The sequence below is a fragment of the Megalops cyprinoides genome, chromosome 2, assembly GCF_013368585.1.
Source record: "Megalops cyprinoides isolate fMegCyp1 chromosome 2, fMegCyp1.pri, whole genome shotgun sequence".
Taxonomy (NCBI): domain Eukaryota; kingdom Metazoa; phylum Chordata; class Actinopteri; order Elopiformes; family Megalopidae; genus Megalops; species Megalops cyprinoides.
In genome coordinates, this window is record NC_050584.1 from 46,389,695 (window position 1) to 46,408,709 (window position 19,015).

The following is a 19,015-nucleotide window of genomic DNA, read 5'->3' on the forward strand; positions in this document are numbered from 1 at the left end:
AATAAACCTTATCATGACTCTGTGCTTAAATATGAATCGTTTTTTTTTTACTTCCTTTAAAACATAACAGTGACAATATATATGTAAAGGTTAGTTAAACTGTTGTGTAAGAGCTCTTGAAAATATTGCTTCTGTTTGTTATTTCTGAAGTTAATAAGAAACTTCTGTTAACAAGACTAAGTAGAAAACGCAATGGCATATACTCCATTTGTATGAAGCTTCGGCCTATTAGAGGATACTCGGGTGCTGACGTAGGCTGGACGCAACATTAAAAACGCAGAAGGGGGCAAACACCAAGCACCCCCGTACAAAGATAACTCATCGTCAGAGGGGCGCAGCTCTGCTTTGCCGAAAGAGATGAGGGGTATGAACATCGATTCTGTCGACATTCCTTAAATTTGAAATAAAAGTGGCTTGAGGGCGCAATTTCAGCACATTTCTTTTTAATTCGGGACACCGAATTCAAATGGTAAATGCACATTTTTGGAAAAACTCGACCTGTTTCTTTATGCTGAAATAAATGTATTTACAGGATACACTTGATTATAAGCTATAAGCGATTTTGTCTGTTTTTGTAAGAACACAATAGAAGATAACGAAAAACAGAACAGCGAGAACAGTCCTATTAAATGGAGCAGACATCAGGTGCGGATCGTCAAAGGACTGGTTCGTTTGAACGTGAGCGACAGCACCGAGTCAGCGGGGGTAACCGCTCCAACAAGTATAAAGATCCTCAGTTCTACAGACAGACCAGTTTGACAAGTGCGATTCGGGAATTACCCAAAAGACGCAATTCCTCTTGGATGCTCAAGAAGGAGACCACAACGCTTCTGAACGGACGGGTTTCCATTTCCAAAACCCCCTCATCCAACAAGTCCTCCGCGGGGAAGGAGCTCTCCTACCAGGAGTACTGTTACCAGCCTAATCCAGGGAGACGCTTCTCGGCAGAGGAAGCGCAAACGTTAATTAAAACCATCATGGAGAATAAACTGCGTGGCGTGGAATACGGCGGTGACTGCTCTGTATTAGCAAAGGAGCTGGCGGAACATGTCAAAAAAGCAGCGAAAGGTCTCTTGAATGAACGCTATAAACTGATAAGTTTCGTCGCCATGGGGCAAGTTAAAGACTGCGACATATCGTGTTCAAGCAGAAGCATATGGTGCTCCGTCTCGGATACCTTTGCCGAATACTGCTTTAAAAACAGCACACTTTTTGCTGTTTGCGTTCTGTATGCTGTTTATCAAGAATAGATTCCGAGGTATAACGGAGAGGACGGTAGCCTTCCAGCAAACAGACCAGTAACTATGTATGAACCTTGTAGCCAAATAGTGTTCTTCTACCCCCTGCTGGACTGCAGCGTTTTAAACTGAGGGCAGCCAATAGTAAACGTTTCTGAGAGACCCAGGATAGCAGCAAAGTAACAAGATTGTTTGTAGAACTGTTTCAAGTCCTCTTATGCGCAGAGAAAATACTGTACTGTGCCTATCCCTTGATCCATCCCTTGTACCATCACACTTAGTGAGTAAAACTATGAGTCTGTTATTCTCTTTCCAGAAATTATTTCTTAGTCAATCTTCATCTACTTCACAGTTTCAATGAGAAGCAAGTAAGCTCAGGGCAGTGCCTGATATTTCCACCCCCATCAGGGCAGACAGGAGGATCTTTTGGCCAGGTGTACCAAATCTTGCAGAGAGACCCAGGAGAGGAGATAGTGGAGTAGAAGATTTAAAGTCACTGAGAAAAGAGAGGGCTCCATGGGGTGTCCAGCCGTGAAACCACACCATTTAGGTTCCAGGGGGTTGTTCTGGAAGAGAGAATTGGATGATTGTTTAAATACAGCATGCTCACATGTTTTGGAGAGAAAGAGGGGAAGGAAATGAGAGCAACATTTTGAACAAAAGAGTTCATTCTTGTTGTCTGTTTTAGTTTTAATGTTACTGTTGAAAAGATTCATTGGTCATGGCTTTCTTGTGTTCTTCACTGATATGAATAACTAGTTCCGTAAATGTTGTAACTTAACTTGTTATAGTGTTACAATCATGCACATACATTTTTATTTCTTGCGTAGTTGTAACTAAGTGTCTTCTTTGTATTTGAATTTTCCTTTATTAGACTGATTGTCAAATATTTTTTTGACAAAAATAAAGTTATCTGTGCACTCACTACTGGTTTGAATACAACTTCCTTTATATAAGTCCATATTGTGATGACAATAATTAATACATAACTCAAAATATTGATTCATTGTATATGTATTACTTCATAGACATTTTAGCTATAAAAATTGTAATGTAGATTTTCTATTTTTATTTGTTTTTTGCTGCCCTTATATATACAGAGAGTATTTGATGAGTCAGAGTCTGAAATTTCTGGAGAGTAGTTATTAAGCCATTAAAGAGAATTTGGCTCACCCTTATTGTTTGAAAATGAATGTGCAAAAGATCTCATCAAAACAATGTGGGAAATTAATTTTATACTTGATACTATGAATGCAAGTAAGCACTCTTTCTTTATTCGGTAAAACAGTGGTGTGAAAGGCTTTTGTTCTCTAAGCTCTCTGTAAAGTTGAATGCCAGTTGACTGTGCACACTCACCTGCATTAGATAAGGGCCACATTGCTCCAGCCTATTGCTCATGCACACAATCCTTACATGTAAAAACCTTTTGAAAGTCTCCATCAGGAGACAGCTGACCCTGGGCCAGACAGCAACATGTGACCCACGCTATTCCCAGTGTTTCTCCCGGGGCTAAAATTAGACACCCGTCCAGGGTTGCATTTCATTAAAGACTTACACTGACAGACGGAACACAAGTGGCTACTGTGCAACATTAGTTTTCAATCAGAAATCGTTTAATTCTATCAACACTGTGCTCACAGTAAGGGAACATCGGGAAGAACTGGAGCTGTGGTGTTGGTACTGGAATTAATTCAAGCACACAAGGTTTGGAGGCTGGTCTCGTGACAAGTATGGCAGCCCTGGATGAGAATTTTGTGGCGTGAGAAGGGTGAGCACCAGCTATTGTTTGCAGCAAGAATGGAATTCCAGAATCATCAACAGGTTTGTCTAAATTCTCTATGGGCAAAACATGCAAGGTTTTAATCCTACTGACACTTACTAATGGGATTGAAAGGTGATCTATTCACATTGTTGCTATATCTATGGTTCTGATAGCTACTGGTGATCATAATCCTGCTTTATTTCCAGTTCTACAGTCCCAATTTGGATTGGAAAGCAAGAAAACATAATTGAAAATTAAGACCAGGTTCAAACAATGCCTCACCATACAAGGTCACACATGCTGTGGCTGTTGCAAAAATATCAGCATGAAGTCAGGATTGTCAACCTTTCCCATAAATAAGGATTCCTGTTTCGTGTCTGTCTCTGTTTTGTCTGCTTCTGAAGTCCCAGCAGTGACCAGGCTACAAACAAACACACTGGTGTGTTCTGTGTGTGCACTGACTTTGTGAGGCTGTGTGGATAGGGGTGGTGTGGGGTCACCATGACTGGGGTGGCAGTGTGTTTTGGGACAGTAAACTCCGTCAAGGCTCTTTGGGAGACCAGGATTAAGAAAAGCAGGGATGACCAGCAGAAGGAACGCGAGCAGAGAGACAAGGCAGCAGTGGGCAGGTAAGCTCATGGGCGACACCTGATTTCACCGGTGGCCTTCCGAATATTACCTCCTCTCGAGGTGTTCTTTCCTTCTGCGAAAACCAAGAAAATAAATCACTGATAGTTGCATCCCTAGGCATGTGTATTTTAACCAATTCAACATTTTTGTCTTGGTCTCAGTCTTTAACCTTTTAAAAGATACCCGTTGACCAGAATTAGATCTGCTTATCCATGATGACATATGCCGCTTTGTTGACAGCTCACTAATTTAAGCTCCATGCCTTTGTCTTTTGTAGACTTGCACTTGCTTGGGAAGATCGCATCACCTTGGCTAAACTCAAAGAGAGGGTGGTGACAGAAGAAGGAAGGGTCATCTTACGGATAGAGAAAGAGGAATGGAAGGTACCACATGCTGTTAGCATGTCCTTCAGCATAATGCATACAGTCTTGTATTTACAGTAATGAGGGTAAGATCTTTAAACAAAATATTAGCAAAAACCTGAAAGTCTCCATAACTTTTAAATAATGAGAGTCAGGTTGCACAAGTTAAGGGCTTGAACAGTGTTGTGCTCATACTCACTGGTCTTGGAGTGTAAGCCTCGTCTGGCACTGTTGCTCATTCAACTTGAATGGATACACTTCTCTTCGGTTGTGCTGGAAGTTGCTCCAAGTAAAAGTGTAAGATAAATTAATTTAATGTAATGTAATGACCACCTCATCAATCAATGATGCAGATAGGCATTAGGAAAGGAAATATCCCTTAAATACTCAGGCTCTCCCTTCACATTTTGTCCCCAATCCCTTCACTACTTCCAGACTCTGCCCCCAGCCCTGAAACAGCTCCCCCAGCTCCAGGAGTGGCAGCTGCACCGGACGGGATTACAGAAGATCCCGCGCTTCATTGCCACCTTCCAGAACCTCATAGTTCTGGACCTGTCCCGCAACGCCATCGCAGAGATTCCCAAAGAGATCGGTCAGTATACCAGAGGCTTTTTCCCTCTGTACCCCCAAATGCCACATCAAGCACACCACTGGCTATATTTAATATGCTGTGACCAGGTTTTGTGCATGTGCAGGAATAATAAGTTACAAGCCTTATCCTCACTGCTGCACCATTCTTAGGAATCTCCACCACTATGGTAAGAGGTGGTTTATATTTTGCACCCTTAAAACAGTCAATCTCACTGACAGATAGTAAAAAATCTAATAGTCTAATAGTTGCTTCATGTAGACCCATTCTCTGCCCATAAGGTCAGCTGACCAAGCTGAAGGAGCTGCTGGTGAGCTACAACAGGGTGTCAAGCCTTCCAGAGGAAGTGTGCAGCTGTGAAAGCCTGGAAAAACTGGAGCTGGCTTTCAACAGGGACCTGGACGAGCTCCCGACACAGGTGTTTCAATGCAGCCTTATACCTCACCCTCCATTGTTAACTAGCCAGGCCTTTATGATCTAATATCTCACTTGCTTGCCTTCAGTTAGGCAACCTCAAGAAGCTGTACCACCTGGACCTCTCCATGAACCAGTTCACCAGCATCCCGGAGTGCATTCTCAACCTGCCCGGCCTGGAGTGGCTCGACATGGGTGGCAACAGGCTGCAGAGCCTGCCAGATGACATTCACCGGTACAGAGAGATGTTGCCGCTGGTTACAATACCAACACCAGGGTGCAGATGTTCTAGGAAAATCTCCCTATCCACAGCTCAAACATCACAACCGGACAGTAACAGTGGAACTCTTACGCAGGTTCACACACACTGGTACCCTTAGAGACTTAGACTGTACTCTTTGTTCAATGCAGAATGGAGAAGGTGCACACACTGTGGCTGCAGCGGAACGAGCTGGAGTATCTGCCCGAGAACATCAGCCGCATGCACAGCCTCGACACGCTTGTGCTGAGCAGCAACAAGCTACGCGACATTCCTGCCTTAATGGAGGGTATGAGTAACCTCAGGTAAGAACCTGGGTCGAAGAAAATGGGGAGAGGGGCTGCCACGGACATCAGAGCTTTCAGTCTGAATTACACGTGAATGCGTCCATCAGTATGCGGACGATAAGGGCAATTTCTGAGAAAATATCAAGTATCAAAGTGATTCCCGTTGTATTGGTGTGCCACTATTATAAATTACGCCATGTTGTATTTGCAGGTTTGTGAACTTTAGAGACAACCCTCTGACGTTAGAGGTGTCTCTACCAACGCAGAGCTTGTCAGAGGAAGAGGAGGAGGATGATGACAGAGAGATGTTTGGCAGAGAATTCATGCACACCTACATAAAAGAGGCCCGAAAAAGAGGTTACGCTGTGCTTAATCTTTATTGCGCACATCAGTGGAAGTAACATACCTTGTAATGTTCATTAAGCAATCTTGCACTGTTAATAGATAATTTTGTAAAAAAAAGAGAATGCCATTTTTTAAAAAGTTTTTATTTTAAACTGTGTTACAGAATCCCCAACAAGTTACACTTCGGTATTAAACGTGACTGTCGCAGCTGTACCAGGAACAGCACTGGCACTCTGACAGCCCGCCATGCTGGTTTTCCTCTGTCTGCTGCTTCCTGTCAAGAGGTGTTTGTCCCCTGCATCCTGTCAAATTCGTCTTGTCCACCCGCTGCTGTCTGCTGCTTCCGTCAACTGCCTCCTGTCAAGTCTGCCTTGTCTACTGCTTCCTGTTGACTGGGTCTTGTCCACCACGCCTAGAGAAGTCTCTGTAACTGCATAAAGCCCAATAAATCCTTACTGATTGGGTATTGCACAAACAAAGCAAGTCTTTCAATGGACAAACCAGGAAACATATATATGACAGAGTTCCCTCAGGACGGTGTGGTGATGTGTTCGTTTGCTGCTCAGAATGTGTCCGTTGCAACTGTCCCATGTCTGATTGCTCCTGTTAAGTTTGGTCATCCAGTAGCGGTAGGCACAGCAGTCAGCAGCACGTTTTCTAAGGAGATGTCCGGACTGGTGTAGTACTGCAGACTGGAAGTAAAGCCTTTCCTTTGCAAGTAATCCACCCTGCCATGATCAATCAACAGCTTGCACAGACGCCCCACGTGCTCTCGATCTTCAGCAGACACGATCCTTAAGAAAACACAGGAAAAACATGCAAATTAAGTGAGAAACAACAAACTACGCATTTTAAGTAATTCATATGTGGAAGTGACTGGGGAAAGCAGAAAGTAAAGAAATGCACAGAGGACAAGAAAAAAGAGAGAAAAGGTCAAATAAAACTGAAAAAGGAAACAGACTTGTGTTTAAGTCTTCACACACTTAAAAACAGAGCTCTGTGGCAGAACAGATTTAAATATTTAATAACGTAGGCTGATACTTCTGTCTCCACTCTGGAGACACCCCTCACACTGCCTACATCAAAGGTTTTTGAAAAGAAAAGAAAGAAAATTACATAAAACCTTGAACCTCAAAATCTATAGTTACTTAATGTGTTTGAGTTGTAATCAGTAACATGTCATTTACATGAAATTGTAAAATATGGTACAATGCAAAACTTAAAGCAACTGAAATGTTAAAATTGGAAACAAAACCAGACACCAAACAAGTGCCAAACCAAACATGTACCAAACACTACAATAGCTATGCAAAATCCTATTCCTGATGATAGGGTAGCAATAACCTATCAAATAGATCTTTTTGTTTTGTTTTAGCTCCAGAGTCCCTTTCAGAGAAACTTGAAATGTCCAGATTGGGAATGAACAAGCTAAGTACCCCTTTCAGTTCAACTTTTACCTCTTAATAAGGTGAATTGCTGAAAAACTGTTTAGCGACTTTATTGCCCGAGTTGGAACCCAAACACATGCCGTCTAGCCCTGATGGCCTGGCTGCTTAGCAACGGCTCTGAGGATCCAAGCACACACTCACCCATCCAGGCTGCTTGGTATGGCCACCCCTCCTTGCTCATGCTCCTCCTCCCCCCCCCATTGCTCATTGCCGTCGCCTTGCGGTGGGGAACCGTCCCTGCGGTCACTAGCCTTCCTCAGGCCGCAGGTGGCCCAGCTGGACATGCGCTGGAAAGCGGCGAACTCCACAGCGCCTAGTCCCCGCTCCCTGAAGAACTCTTTCCCCACGTAGTGCCTCCAGTCGCAGCGGTGGTGACAGCAAAGAGCGATGGCCAGCCCAGACACTGCCAGCTCCTTCCCTGTCTCCGTTTCCACTGCTGCAGAGCGGGGCTCCGTGTCAGTGCCCCCCCTCTCGCACTGATGCTCCTGCTTCAGCCGTTTCCTGGGTGGCTGATCACTGTGCTTACTGCTGTCACTCTGAGCACTCTCCAACATACACCTCAGAGCCAGGTCTAATATACCAGAGAGAGGGGAGACAGAAATGAGATATCAGAAATGTTCAACAGTGGAAAGAGGTTACTGAGCTGTAATTAGAATAGAACAACAAGTCTTTCAAGTCATTTTTTATATTTAATTTGGCTGAAGATGCAGTGTTTCCTGCGCTCTGGCTTACCTGTGGCTGCTCCACACAAATGCTTGCCAACCCCAATGAGAGGAAGTCCCTTTTCATGGAGTAAGGGGACTTTACCTTAAAGGACACAACATAAATTAAATGAACTGCAGGACACTGAAAGTGCAAAAGTATCCAAAAAAAGATGCTGATGTGTGTATGGGGAAAAAGAATGATACAATAAAACAAAGAAAATCATATTTGCCTGAGAGCTCTATTTGTCAACTGTTTTACATGAATAAATATAAATATTATTGATAAATATAAACAAACATTTAAAATATTCAATAAATAAATATTAGAATAAATATTAGAATAGACTCTGCTTGGCTTTTGTTCAACAAATAAAAAATACAAGAACAAGTTAACTTTTTGTAAGAATACTGAACACTGCTCTAACTTGTATCACACACATCTTCACTGTCCTGTCTTTTAACTTACATAAACTAAGATGCTGAATATCCACCTGCAGCCTTTCAAACACGGAGTCAGCACTTTTGTGCTTGCCATCTACCTGAAAAACAAGCACAGAAATGAGAAATGATGAACAGAATATGACTAACTGAAAATATTCTCATACATTTTAGAAACTGCTTTTAAATTCCTTTCAAATATGCACATACTAACTTAAATCATACCTTAAAACGAGTGCTGGACCTTTCCACGAGCAGAAAATGGACGTTGTCAGATCCTTGCAGGGCAACACGGATCCAGTGAGACAGCTTACCTCTCCCTGCCCCAAACTCCACAAAGCATCTGCTGGGAACCAGCAAGCCCAAAGCTTTCATGTTCCCCAAGAGAGATGCCTGGGAATACAACAAAGCAAACCAATCAAAGCGAGTAACATTTCCCTTGACGTGGTCCACACAAGTATAAAACTGCTGTGGAAAAGGTAACTCACCTGCTGCTTCAGGTGTTTGAACGCACAGTCTCCATTTTTAGGATCGCTCAGTGCCTCACACAGAGCAGGGTGGGATAATATTCTCTCCTCGTGTTTAAAATTAAGCCCTATGACAATATTCTGGTCATTAATACAGTAATGGAATACTTTTCAGGCAAGTTACTTTTTTTTCCAACTCCTCTCTGGGAGCAGTTGTCTTACCAATGCACTCATAAATCTTTTTAAGTAGCCATGACAGATATAGAAACCAATGTGTATAAATCAGTGACTTCACAGCCTTTGGTATATAATGCAGTAGTTTATATAATGGTATATGATGCTATTTAATGCAGTAGTTTTACAGTTACCTTGCACTGCTTTCTTCAGTTTTTTGACCAACGAATCCAACTCTTCTTTGCCACGGTCAGCTAAGGGTATCTATAGAGATGGATGATCAATTCACAGAACATGAAAACGTAAACACACACACACCATATATGAATTGGGAAAGAAGCACTATAGCCTGTAGAGTTACCTCATCTAACTCATCTTCATCATCCTCGGGTCCAGCATTGATATCTTGAATATAGTAAACCTGTATGTTCAACAAAGAAAATCGTTATCATAGTTACGATGATGTATTTTAATAAATTCGCTAGGCTAGTTAATTCACTTTATTGAAAGAAAGAAAAAACACTCACGGGTTTGGGCTTCTCTCTTGAATTGCACTTCTTCAAATGCTTTGTTAAGTTGTCTTTAAACACTGTGCTGTAATAACAGAAACAAAAGGACACAGTCAACGACTGTCCATGCTACGCAGGGCACAGATACATTTTAGAAATGAGTTCATGCCCTCTGACAACTCACTGCTTCGGATCCAAAGGACAAGGGATTCGTTCTCTCTCGCCTTCTTGGTCCTTTCATAAAATAAAGTTACATAGGTGATTAAACCATACATGGCTAAAATGCAGAACAGATAGCTAGTTAGCTATCTGAGTCCAATGCAATTTTGGCCAACGATAACTAGGTAGGTTGATCATAGCTGCAGTGATGTCAGTTGACTTATGTGGCTAGCTACATGTGTTTTATGATACTTGCCAAGTCTTGGCATATTACAACAATCAGCCTGTCTTTCTACATACCGCATTCGCATGTTCGCCGCAAAATGTTTTGCCACTGGCAACTACCATTTTGCAGTATCGCTTTTTCTTCTCCACATAAAACCCACATCTTCCCGGTAGAGGGGCTGACACACCGTCCCCTGTCGTTTCCGCCATCTTTACCCGAGACGCGTAACGACGTCACACAGAACCGTACCGGGCATATTACACTGTGTACACATTTTGTATCAATAGTGCTCGGCTACGCGCAAATTCAGAAACTATTTTACTATAAAGTCTTTTAGTCAAGTGACTAAAATGAGCTGTCCGTGTGATTTCCAGATCACTGAATTGTCCACTGTTACAGCGTCTGCTTAACATTGACGCCAAATAATAACGTCAGTTTCAGAGAAAAATGTCCCAGTGCTGCCCTCTGGCGGCCCGCGGAGATAGGTGAAATGTAAAGTGGGGTACCACACAAGGAAACGTCTGCCTTAGTCCTTTCAACGTGTTATTAATAAACAGCAAAAAAAAAAAAAAGGGGGGGGGGGGGGTCGAAACATTCATATATCCTTCTTACTTGTAATTGTAGATATTACAAAGTATCGTACACTTTAGGGGTGTCTGAAATCGTATTACAAGATTATTCCAGGCATGAATATGGGCAATATATCGTAATTCGAACTCTGGCGGGTTGTAATGGGAAATATCGAAAGCTATAACTACTTTTTATTGCCATAAGGTGCAAAAACATAAGGCTTTTCTTTAAAGATATACCTTGTTTGGACCTGAAATAATTCAAGCAAGATATCTGTCTGCGGTTTTACAGTTTTACATTGTTTGTCGTTCAGCTAACATTCCTCGTCGGTAATAAATTAAGAATTTAGCCGAAGAGCCTTCGGGTAAGACCTTAGATTTCACTCCTAGAGAGAGTGCAGTTGCCAAGACAAGAGCGCCACATGGCAACAGTTTTTTTTTTTTTTTTTTTTTACTGAGAGCAGTTCCTCCCCGACTTCCGATTACCAGCTTTCGTCTGTAACGGCCATTCGCGGGAGGGAAGCGCCAAACTCAAATGAAGAGTTCTGTTTAAAATAGACTAATACGGCAAAACAATATATTAAAACAAAGGACCTTATGCATTTACACGTTAAATTGTTTGGAATATGAGACAACGATGACGGAAACACTTTTCAACAAGACTTTACAAGTACAAGTGAAATGTAAAGATTGCGAGGACAGGTAAGATCCAAGCTGCGTGGCTAGCTTTGCTAGCTAGCAAATGAGTCAAAGTTACCCCGGCGGGCTACCGTTTTGTTTTCTCCAATATTTCTTGCAGTTAAATGGTATTTTAGCACTGATTTCTATCTTGGAATGCCATTTTCCATTGCTATACGGTATATCTCTCTAGCCAGGTAGATAAATAACGTTGAATGGTCAATCGAATTAGCCTGCTAATGTAACCTGATACCAGCTCACTCTGGCTGTGTGTTCACAGGCGTACCAACATCCGAGTCTGTATTGAACTCCAGTTGACTATAAATCCGGTGCATAAAAGGGTGAGTGTTGGCTACATTGTACCGATCTAGTCATGTTTCTGTTTTGGTACCCAAGCAGTTTGCTAGAAAATCAGATAAAATAAACAGAAGGGATAATCTGTCTTCTCCTGATACAGGGCTAGGCAATGCTAACTTTGGGGTTTTTACTAAGTTAACTTAACGTCAGCTATGTACGGCTAACATTAGTTCTTGGCATATTCTAGAGTTAGCAGGCTCGCGAATAGTGTTTTTTTATGTAAGTAGGCTTAGCTGACTTAACAGCATCTAACTTTTTTACTTTGACAGGATTTAGTGGTACGCTTGACGGACGATTCCGACCTGTATTTTCTCTATAACCTTTCCATTTCAGAAGAGGATTTCCAAAGGTACGTGGATATCCCGAGATGTGTTGATACCACAGTTAGTAGCCAGTTGCATGAAAGAACGTACTACATCTGAACAGAGCGATTTATACGCCTTATTACGATATATGCCAGGATAGATAACAGGCTGATGACACAGAATTTTATTATTGCCTAGACCTAGATCTCAGGTCTTATGTGGATGCACAGTGTGACTCAGTTGTAACACAGTGTAAATATAATAATCATTTCTTTTCATGCCCTCAGCTTGAAAGTACAACAGGGTCTGCTGGTAGACTTTTCAGCCTTTCCACAGAAGTTTATAGACTTGTTAAACCATTGCATCTCAGAACAAGACAAAGACACCCCAAGGTAAGGAGGGTTTGCTGGGCCTTTCCTGAATCTGTCACAGAAAAACGCCTCCGATGTATCGTCGCACCTGATGCGTTGCCCTATTTCCTCTGGCAGGTTTTTGCTGCAGCTTTCATCTCCGTCCTCAGTATTAGACCACAGCCCTGCCAGTCTGAACATTGTAGAGACCAATGCCTTCAAACATCTCACACACCTGTCTCTAAAGCTCCTTCATGGCACGGATGTGGAGATCAAGAAGTACCTGGCCGTCTGTTTGTCGAATGTGAAGGTCTGAAGTACCAGCCTCTATTCTCTTGTCATGGACTGTTTTTGCCGTTGCAGCTCTTTGCATGCAGAGTTTCGCCAAAGCTGGTCTTATCCTGTGAAATTATTGACAAATTGCCTTTTCTTGGAGTGCTTTCAGATTACTTTCGTTTAAATGTTACATTGCGTGGCACCTAAGCCCAGTTGTTTTGAAATCGCAGGAAGAGAACAAGTTACTGGAACAGAAGCTAAGGAGGACAGAGGAGGATTTGTCCAGGCAGCTCAGCTACACTCAGCAGGTACCGTAGATAAACATGCTACATAGAGATCCTGTAGGTGTTGCGACAGTGTAGTGTCATTTACGCTTGTAATCTGTGTGACGTAGACCCTGTCAGAGAAGAGCAGGGAGCTGGACAAACTGCGGTCAGAATGGACGTCCCAAACGACAACCCTGTCAAACCAGCACTGTCAGGACCTTACAGCGGAGCGAGAGAAGGCACTTGAGGTAGCCACTTCAGTTGCACAGCCACTCTCTGCCAAGACTTCTGTGATATAATCACCTAAACCACATAACTGACATAAATCACTTTTTTTTTCCTTGTGTGTTGAAAATTCTGATTTAATATCTAACTTCGGTTAAGAAATTCTGTCCGTTGATAAAACATCGTTCATAAATGCGATGGATTGTGTTTAATACACATTTTAGGAATATTACCTTTATCAGCTCTTCTTTTGTGGTTGAAAGCTGCCACTGAATCACTCGTTCCCAAACTTTTACGCATGCTGACATGTGTGGGGTAGCATTGTGGTATAGTGAGAGAGTAGGGTTTGTAACCCAGAGGTTGTTAGTTCAGTTTGCACATTGGTAATTGCTGTTGTACCTTTAGGCAAGAAACTTTAACTGAATTGCCTCAGTCAATATCCAGCTGTATAAACAGAGAAGAGAGAGAATTTAGAAGCCATGTAAGTTTGTCTGGATATGTGTATTTGCACTGCCTTGCTCCATGTGGGTGATGTTGCTGTTGGTCACCGTGTGTGTGTGTGTGTGTGTGTGTGTGTGTGTGTGTGTGTGTGTGTGTGTGTGTGTGTGTAGCTTCAGACCAGGCTCCAGCAGCAGAACGAGCAGCTGCGTAGGGAGCTGGAGACCGCCCACCTGAAGAGCACGCAGCAGCTTCAGAGCAGGCTGGACGAGCTGGAGGCCGCCAACAGGGAGCTCACCGACAGGAAGTACAAGAGCGACTCCGCCATCCGCGACCTCAAGGCCAAACTCACAGGGCTGGAGGAGGTGAGTGAAGTCCGCCAGCACCTAGTGCAACGCCTGTCAGAGCTGGGGCCCAGAAGCTTCAGCTTAACTGGAGTGGGATTTTCTTGCTGGGGGCTGCTAAGGGGATGGCTGTCTGTCTCTGTGAGCAGGAGTCTCATCGAGCAAAGCAGCAGGTGCTGTCTCTGCGGAGAGAAAACGGCACGCTGGACTCGGAATGCCACGAGCGGGAGAGGCTGGTCAACCAGCTGCAGACGCGCGTGGCTGTCCTGGAGCAGGAGATCAAAGACAAGGACCAGCTGGTCCTCCGCACCAAAGAAGTGCTGGAGGCCACACAGCAGCAGAAGGTGGATTCATTCACAAATATTTTAGAGCTTTAAACGTGTCAAAATCATGGATGAGTATACCATATATATTTTTCTATTTTAGAACTCCATTGAAGGAAGTGCAGAAAATAAACAGCTGCAGATAGAAAAGCTGGAAGCCACAGTGAAATCGCTGTCTGAAGAGCTCATCAAGGTTAGTTTCCTTTTGGACAAGAAGGTACTTGTAGTTTTTAGGTCAGTATGTCTTGTGCTTGCAATAGTCTTGTGGTCAGTTTCTTGAGCACCACATGCAAAGCCTTTAGAGCAGTATTTTGGCATTGGAGCATTGGCATTTGTTTAGGAACAGGACTTGTTGGGATGGTGTACTTCTGCTATATGTATGCATCTAGTAATATAAGCAATGTGTAAAATGCATTCTATGCATTTTACACATCTCCAAGGTATGTATAGATATATGGGGATAGAGTTGTGTATAAGTATCGGAAAAAATATAAGGATCTGTTGATCAGATAAACAGCGTCATGTATTGGAATGAAACGTTGACACCCCTCATCTGTTCAGGCGAACGCGATCATCAAGAAGCTGCAGGGGGAGACGAAGGCGCTGGTGGGAAAGATCAAGATGAAGAACACGGTGACGGTGTCGCAGGAGAAGGTCCTGCAGGAGACGGCGGAGCGGCTGCGCGAGGAGCAGAGGGAGCTGCAGGAGACGCGGCAGCAGCTGAAGCAGAGAGAGGAGGAGGTGGGGGCTCCGCTCTCACACACACACACACCAGGGCGCTCCGAGCACAGGGCCTGCTGCTGTCTGCTCCTCTCTGGTGATTCTGATCACGCCTCTCACTGTCCTGTCTTCATTTGTAGGTTTCAAAACTGCAGGAGCAGTTGGAAGCCACGTTCCAAAAGTTAGAGGAAAGCCGAGAGGTGCTCAAAACCAACGAGAATGGTGCGTACGGGTCTGTTTTTGCGCAGAAGGAGAAACGCCTCTAGTCTTCAACCAGAACAAAGGCTCTTGTTCTGATACTGAAATTTTCTAGAGTAAAACAGCGATGTGTGGCCTGTGTTCTGAGCTGGTAACAATATTAACTGTGTAGGACAAAGGAAAGTATGGACAATAACTGTGACATAGCTGGTATTACTACTTGTCTGAAATGCAGTGGAGTTTTATGTGGTGTTTGACTGCACATTCTAGTGCAAAATATGAGATGGGACATGTACTTCAAAATGGTTTTAAAAGAGTACTTTTACAGAAACCCTAATCCTGTGTGTGACACACTCATGGCATACTTGCTTACATTTGACAAATGCACAAAACATTTACTGTATAGGTTACACCAGAACCCTGTTTTTTTGTATAAAAGCCTCTCTCAAATTCTTGTCCCCAGTTATCACTTGGTTGAACAAGCAGCTGAACGAGACCCAGCTGACTCGGAAGCAAGAGACTGTAGGAGCGTTTGAGACTCCGCCTACCCTCTCGTCCGCCGCAGGGGTGCGGGTGGGCGGCTCCTATAACACAGCGGTAAGTGTGTGCCAGCACAGGTGCGGATGGCAGTGATCCCTGACCAGGGCTACACTCCCAAAGCGGCGTATGACATCCTCATGTTTGGCATATCTTACAATTGTTCCTACTTTACCGACAGAATGCCTGTTTTTATAATTATTCAATAAGGGAAGAAATTACCCATGAAGATGTACCACCATGCGTGCGCCGTTGATCTTTGACATGATTTACACAAGGATCAAAACCAATCTGCCCAAAATCATTTTTGTTGTTTTCTTCTTTTTTTCAGCTTGATAATAGATCGTTTCCCTCTGGCTTGGGGCAGGCTTACCCCGTCACCTCCACGCTAAACTCCAAGCTGTCCTTCCCTCTGTCCTGTGTGGGCTCGGGCGCTCGGCCTGCCTTCACACTGCACAACCAAGGCTCTGGACCCAAGGCAGGCCGCCTTCTCCTCTTTCCTCTGCATTCTTGCCGTTTCCCAAATGCTTTCGTTGCCTCTAAATTGGCTCGTAATTTCTCCATATGCGATTCTAATCATGTGTCTTTTTAGCTGGCCATCGACTGTAGGCTCAGGTTCTCTTGAAGAGTATTTCCATTCTCAAATCTGTAGCTGTGTCTGACTACAGTGCAGAACATAAATAGTCTAGCAGTGAATTTTATATAAAATTTACATGTCAAGCACAAAAAATGTGGCATGCTTTAATTGCTGGGGGCTGTATATTGAATGAACATGTTATTCCCTCCCTATCTGTTGGCTTTTGGACAGGTCCAGTTTAACCCACACAGTAAACCTGGTCTGTCCTCTGGGGAGGTGGGGGACGGGAGTCCAGAACAGCACACGCGCACTTCTAACAAAGAGAAGTGAGTGTCTCACTCCGGTTACTGTTTGTTTAAGCGGTGTGCAGTATGTGACCAGTGCTCTGACAGCGTTTCCTGTCATGTGACCTCTCAGCGGGGAGCCCCCAGGGCTGGAGTCGAAGTACTTTGAGAGGCGAGACGACAGCATCCCCCTGCGCGGCCTCCTGCCCAGCATGCACTTCAACAGAGGTGAGAGAAAGGAAGTCCGCCTCCCTCTGTTCCTCTCTTAGAACCACAGACTGTTGCTGTCCCTGTTTGCATTTTCATCACTTTCCCTGAGCACTTCCCCTCAAAATGGCATCCCAACCCACAAAAGTTTCACTTGCCCTCACTTCGAGCAAGTGGACAAGTTTGTATTCTTTACGTTGGTTGTGTGGCATCCCAGGATTCCTTTTGATTGGCATCTCAGATTGTGTGGTTTTGTGAATTTGACGACAGTTCGTTCCAATACAGGGACACTATAATACCAAATGGTGTTGAATTTTACTGTATGGATGAATACACAGTTAAGAAAATGGTTACATTGGACCCAATGATTCCAGTGCGTCTAATTAGAACTGAACAGAAACTGTGGAAAAACAGCTTTGCAGTGAGATTTGTGTATTTGCCAGACGCTCTTATCCAGAGCGACTAATTAGAGGTAAAGCGGCTCAGACCAGTCTGAATCATTGATGTGTTATCAGTAGAAAGCCAAAATGTTTCACACCAATCAGTAGCTTTTTTCTATGGAGCAGGATTTAAGCGACAGCCACAATGTAGACCAAATGAGGTCAATTGTTAAAATGTCACATTGCTAGTGTGAAGCTGGAGGATTAATGGGAGTGGGACTCTCAGATTAAAGTAATGTTTTGCACATTTGTCCATATTGGTATTTTGCATGTAATTTTACTTCCTGCCGATTTGATTTTACCTCTGTACTGTCCTTCATTTTCTAAACTGTGTGTGTAAATAATGGGAAAGATCAGTGCAGGAGAGGATTAATTTTTCAGTCATGTACTATTAACACCCCCTTTCAATTACATTTAAATTTATTCATTTGGCAGATGCTTTTAGCCAAAGCGACTTACAGGTGAGGCAAAGGACAGCACAAGCAAAATGAATATATGGAGTCAACTTTCAGATTAGCAATGCTTTTCAACATCCTTAGCCAAGATTCCAATATGATTTGCAGACGTCACTGCTTTTGGTTTCTTGTCATTGTGTGGGGTTGATCTTGTCACGAGCCACGGCGCCGGAATGATGACAGCGGAGTGCATCTTAAATTCACTCCCAAATAACACCCTTCCCCTTCCTCCTCAAGTATGTACTTGTGTGATATCATGTGATGTGTGGACTCCCTCGTTCACTTCCCTTGCTCACTTGTGGATTGGGACACAGCCTGTCTTAAGTGAAATTATTGATGGATAGGATAAGATACATATGCAATATGTTTTGATGATGGATAGACTGTACGATTGTGTCATTAGCAGCATGCATACACTGGCAGTATGTACTCTGCACTGCTAACAGCGTAATACAGCCAGCGCTATATAATTTTTTTTCTCCCTGCAAAAACAGTGAATGCAGCAGTTGGTTGTTATGTTTCTTGTAGCAAGTTTGAGGGTTGGGCTCAATGCTTCTCTGTATGCAATAAATGTATTAGGGTGGGCAAATTTTCTTCAAGAAAAGTTGACTGGAACTGCAAATATTTCTAATTATTGTAACAAATTTTAAAAACTAGCGGAAAATAATATTCACAAGTCTTTAAATCCTCATGTATTGAGTGACCTCTCCTTTGCCTGTAGATATGTCCAAGGCGTCTCAGAACACCGGCCCTGTGAAGCCCGGGCTGCACTCCGCCCCCTCCGCATACTTCCCAGGCTGAGACACCCGAGGAGCTTCCCACGGACCCCACTCTGCACGAATCGGCGCCACCTCAGCATCTGCGCATAGCTGGCGAACCTGTATTCATCGGTTACAGACCACTACTTTTTAAAACATTCATCTGTTGTAGAAAGTGCTTTTTAACGCATGCAGTGTTTTAAATTATTAATTAAACAGGTGTTTTTAAAAATGATCAGCCAATCATTTTCCGCTTGGTCAGTTAAACAAATGAAATTCTTGGGTTGGTTTGAGAAGCACATTTAACACGAGTGTTTTGCTTTCCCTAAAATTTGGCGTTGATATCACTACAAGCCATAAGCGTCTAATCCGAATGGTTTTGTCATATGTGTGTGTGTGTGTGTTTGCTTGCTCCCATACGCACCTGTTTAGCCACCCATAAAGCGTGCGTGCGTGCGTGCGTGCGTGCGTGCGTGCGTGCGTGTGTGAATGAAATGAATGATTGCCAAGTCCCAACAAAAGCTGCCTTCCGTTTACATTTCGGACTGACTCTCAAGGCGAATATGTTTACACATTTTTCTAATGACACCTGGGCCGATGTTTAACAATTATGGGATAAATTTTAATATTTGTAATGCATGGAGATGGTGCTTGCCCTGCATTGCCAGGTGCAGTCTTGATCCTCAGTTCTGAATAG

The 19,015-nt window shown here is 43.4% G+C and overlaps 3 protein-coding genes across 4 annotated transcripts; 2 read left to right on the forward strand and 1 right to left on the reverse strand.

Moving 5' to 3' along the window:
- Positions 1-3,501: 3,501 nt before the first annotated feature.
- Positions 3,502-6,136, forward strand: lrrc39 (leucine rich repeat containing 39). The gene is made up of 8 exons (XM_036521216.1): positions 3,502-3,629; positions 3,908-4,013; positions 4,428-4,584; positions 4,863-4,999; positions 5,085-5,230; positions 5,407-5,559; positions 5,753-5,898; positions 6,050-6,136. Exons 1-8 carry the CDS (start codon positions 3,502-3,504, stop codon positions 6,121-6,123), a joined length of 1,047 nt encoding a protein of 348 aa, XP_036377109.1. The 3' UTR covers positions 6,124-6,136.
- A 344-nt stretch (positions 6,137-6,480) lies between these two features.
- On the reverse strand, positions 6,481-10,412 carry trmt13 (tRNA methyltransferase 13 homolog). 2 transcript variants are annotated; one of them, XM_036521214.1, is made up of 11 exons: positions 10,086-10,412; positions 9,811-9,860; positions 9,645-9,711; positions 9,479-9,538; positions 9,312-9,381; positions 8,965-9,071; positions 8,702-8,869; positions 8,505-8,577; positions 8,067-8,141; positions 7,476-7,905; positions 6,481-6,680 (listed from the first exon to the last, which is right to left on the reverse strand). In XM_036521214.1, exons 1-11 carry the CDS (start codon positions 10,218-10,220, stop codon positions 6,503-6,505), a joined length of 1,413 nt encoding a protein of 470 aa, XP_036377107.1. In that variant the 5' UTR covers positions 10,221-10,412; the 3' UTR covers positions 6,481-6,502. The 2 variants fall into 2 exon arrangements, with proteins under 2 accessions (XP_036377107.1, XP_036377108.1); XM_036521215.1 differs by lacking the exon at positions 9,811-9,860 and having other exon boundaries at positions 10,086-10,168.
- An 805-nt stretch (positions 10,413-11,217) lies between these two features.
- sass6 (SAS-6 centriolar assembly protein) lies at positions 11,218-18,402 on the forward strand. Its single transcript, XM_036521213.1, has 17 exons — positions 11,218-11,282; positions 11,539-11,599; positions 11,885-11,964; positions 12,208-12,312; positions 12,409-12,580; positions 12,777-12,854; positions 12,941-13,060; positions 13,649-13,840; positions 13,969-14,163; positions 14,246-14,335; positions 14,704-14,883; positions 15,003-15,084; positions 15,524-15,657; positions 15,965-16,075; positions 16,406-16,500; positions 16,592-16,686; positions 18,282-18,402. Exons 1-17 carry the CDS (start codon positions 11,218-11,220, stop codon positions 18,359-18,361), a joined length of 1,935 nt encoding a protein of 644 aa, XP_036377106.1. The 3' UTR covers positions 18,362-18,402.
- Positions 18,403-19,015: the final 613 nt, after the last annotated feature.

What these genes read in the sequence shown, in the direction of transcription:
- lrrc39 (XM_036521216.1), top strand. Translation starts at nt 3,502, where the DNA reads ATGACTGGGGTGGCAGTGTGTTTTGGGACAGTAAACTCCGTCAAGGCT. An exon ending in CTGCCAGATGACATTCACCG is followed by an intron (nt 5,231 to 5,406) that starts GTACAGAGAGAT and finishes TGTTCAATGCAG; the next exon opens with AATGGAGAAGGTGCACACAC. An exon ending in GAGGGTATGAGTAACCTCAG is followed by an intron (nt 5,560 to 5,752) that starts GTAAGAACCTGG and finishes TTGTATTTGCAG; the next exon opens with GTTTGTGAACTTTAGAGACA.
- trmt13 (XM_036521214.1), bottom strand. Translation starts at nt 10,220, where the DNA reads ATGGCGGAAACGACAGGGGACGGTGTGTCAGCCCCTCTACCGGGAAGA. An exon ending in GCGGCGAACATGCGAATGCG is followed by an intron (nt 9,861 to 10,085) that starts GTATGTAGAAAG and finishes ATTTTATGAAAG; the next exon opens with GACCAAGAAGGCGAGAGAGA. An exon ending in CAAGAGAGAAGCCCAAACCC is followed by an intron (nt 9,539 to 9,644) that starts GTGAGTGTTTTT and finishes TTGAACATACAG; the next exon opens with GTTTACTATATTCAAGATAT.
- sass6 (XM_036521213.1), top strand. Translation starts at nt 11,218, where the DNA reads ATGACGGAAACACTTTTCAACAAGACTTTACAAGTACAAGTGAAATGT. An exon ending in AACTCACAGGGCTGGAGGAG is followed by an intron (nt 13,841 to 13,968) that starts GTGAGTGAAGTC and finishes CTCTGTGAGCAG; the next exon opens with GAGTCTCATCGAGCAAAGCA. An exon ending in CGCACTTCTAACAAAGAGAA is followed by an intron (nt 16,501 to 16,591) that starts GTGAGTGTCTCA and finishes GTGACCTCTCAG; the next exon opens with CGGGGAGCCCCCAGGGCTGG.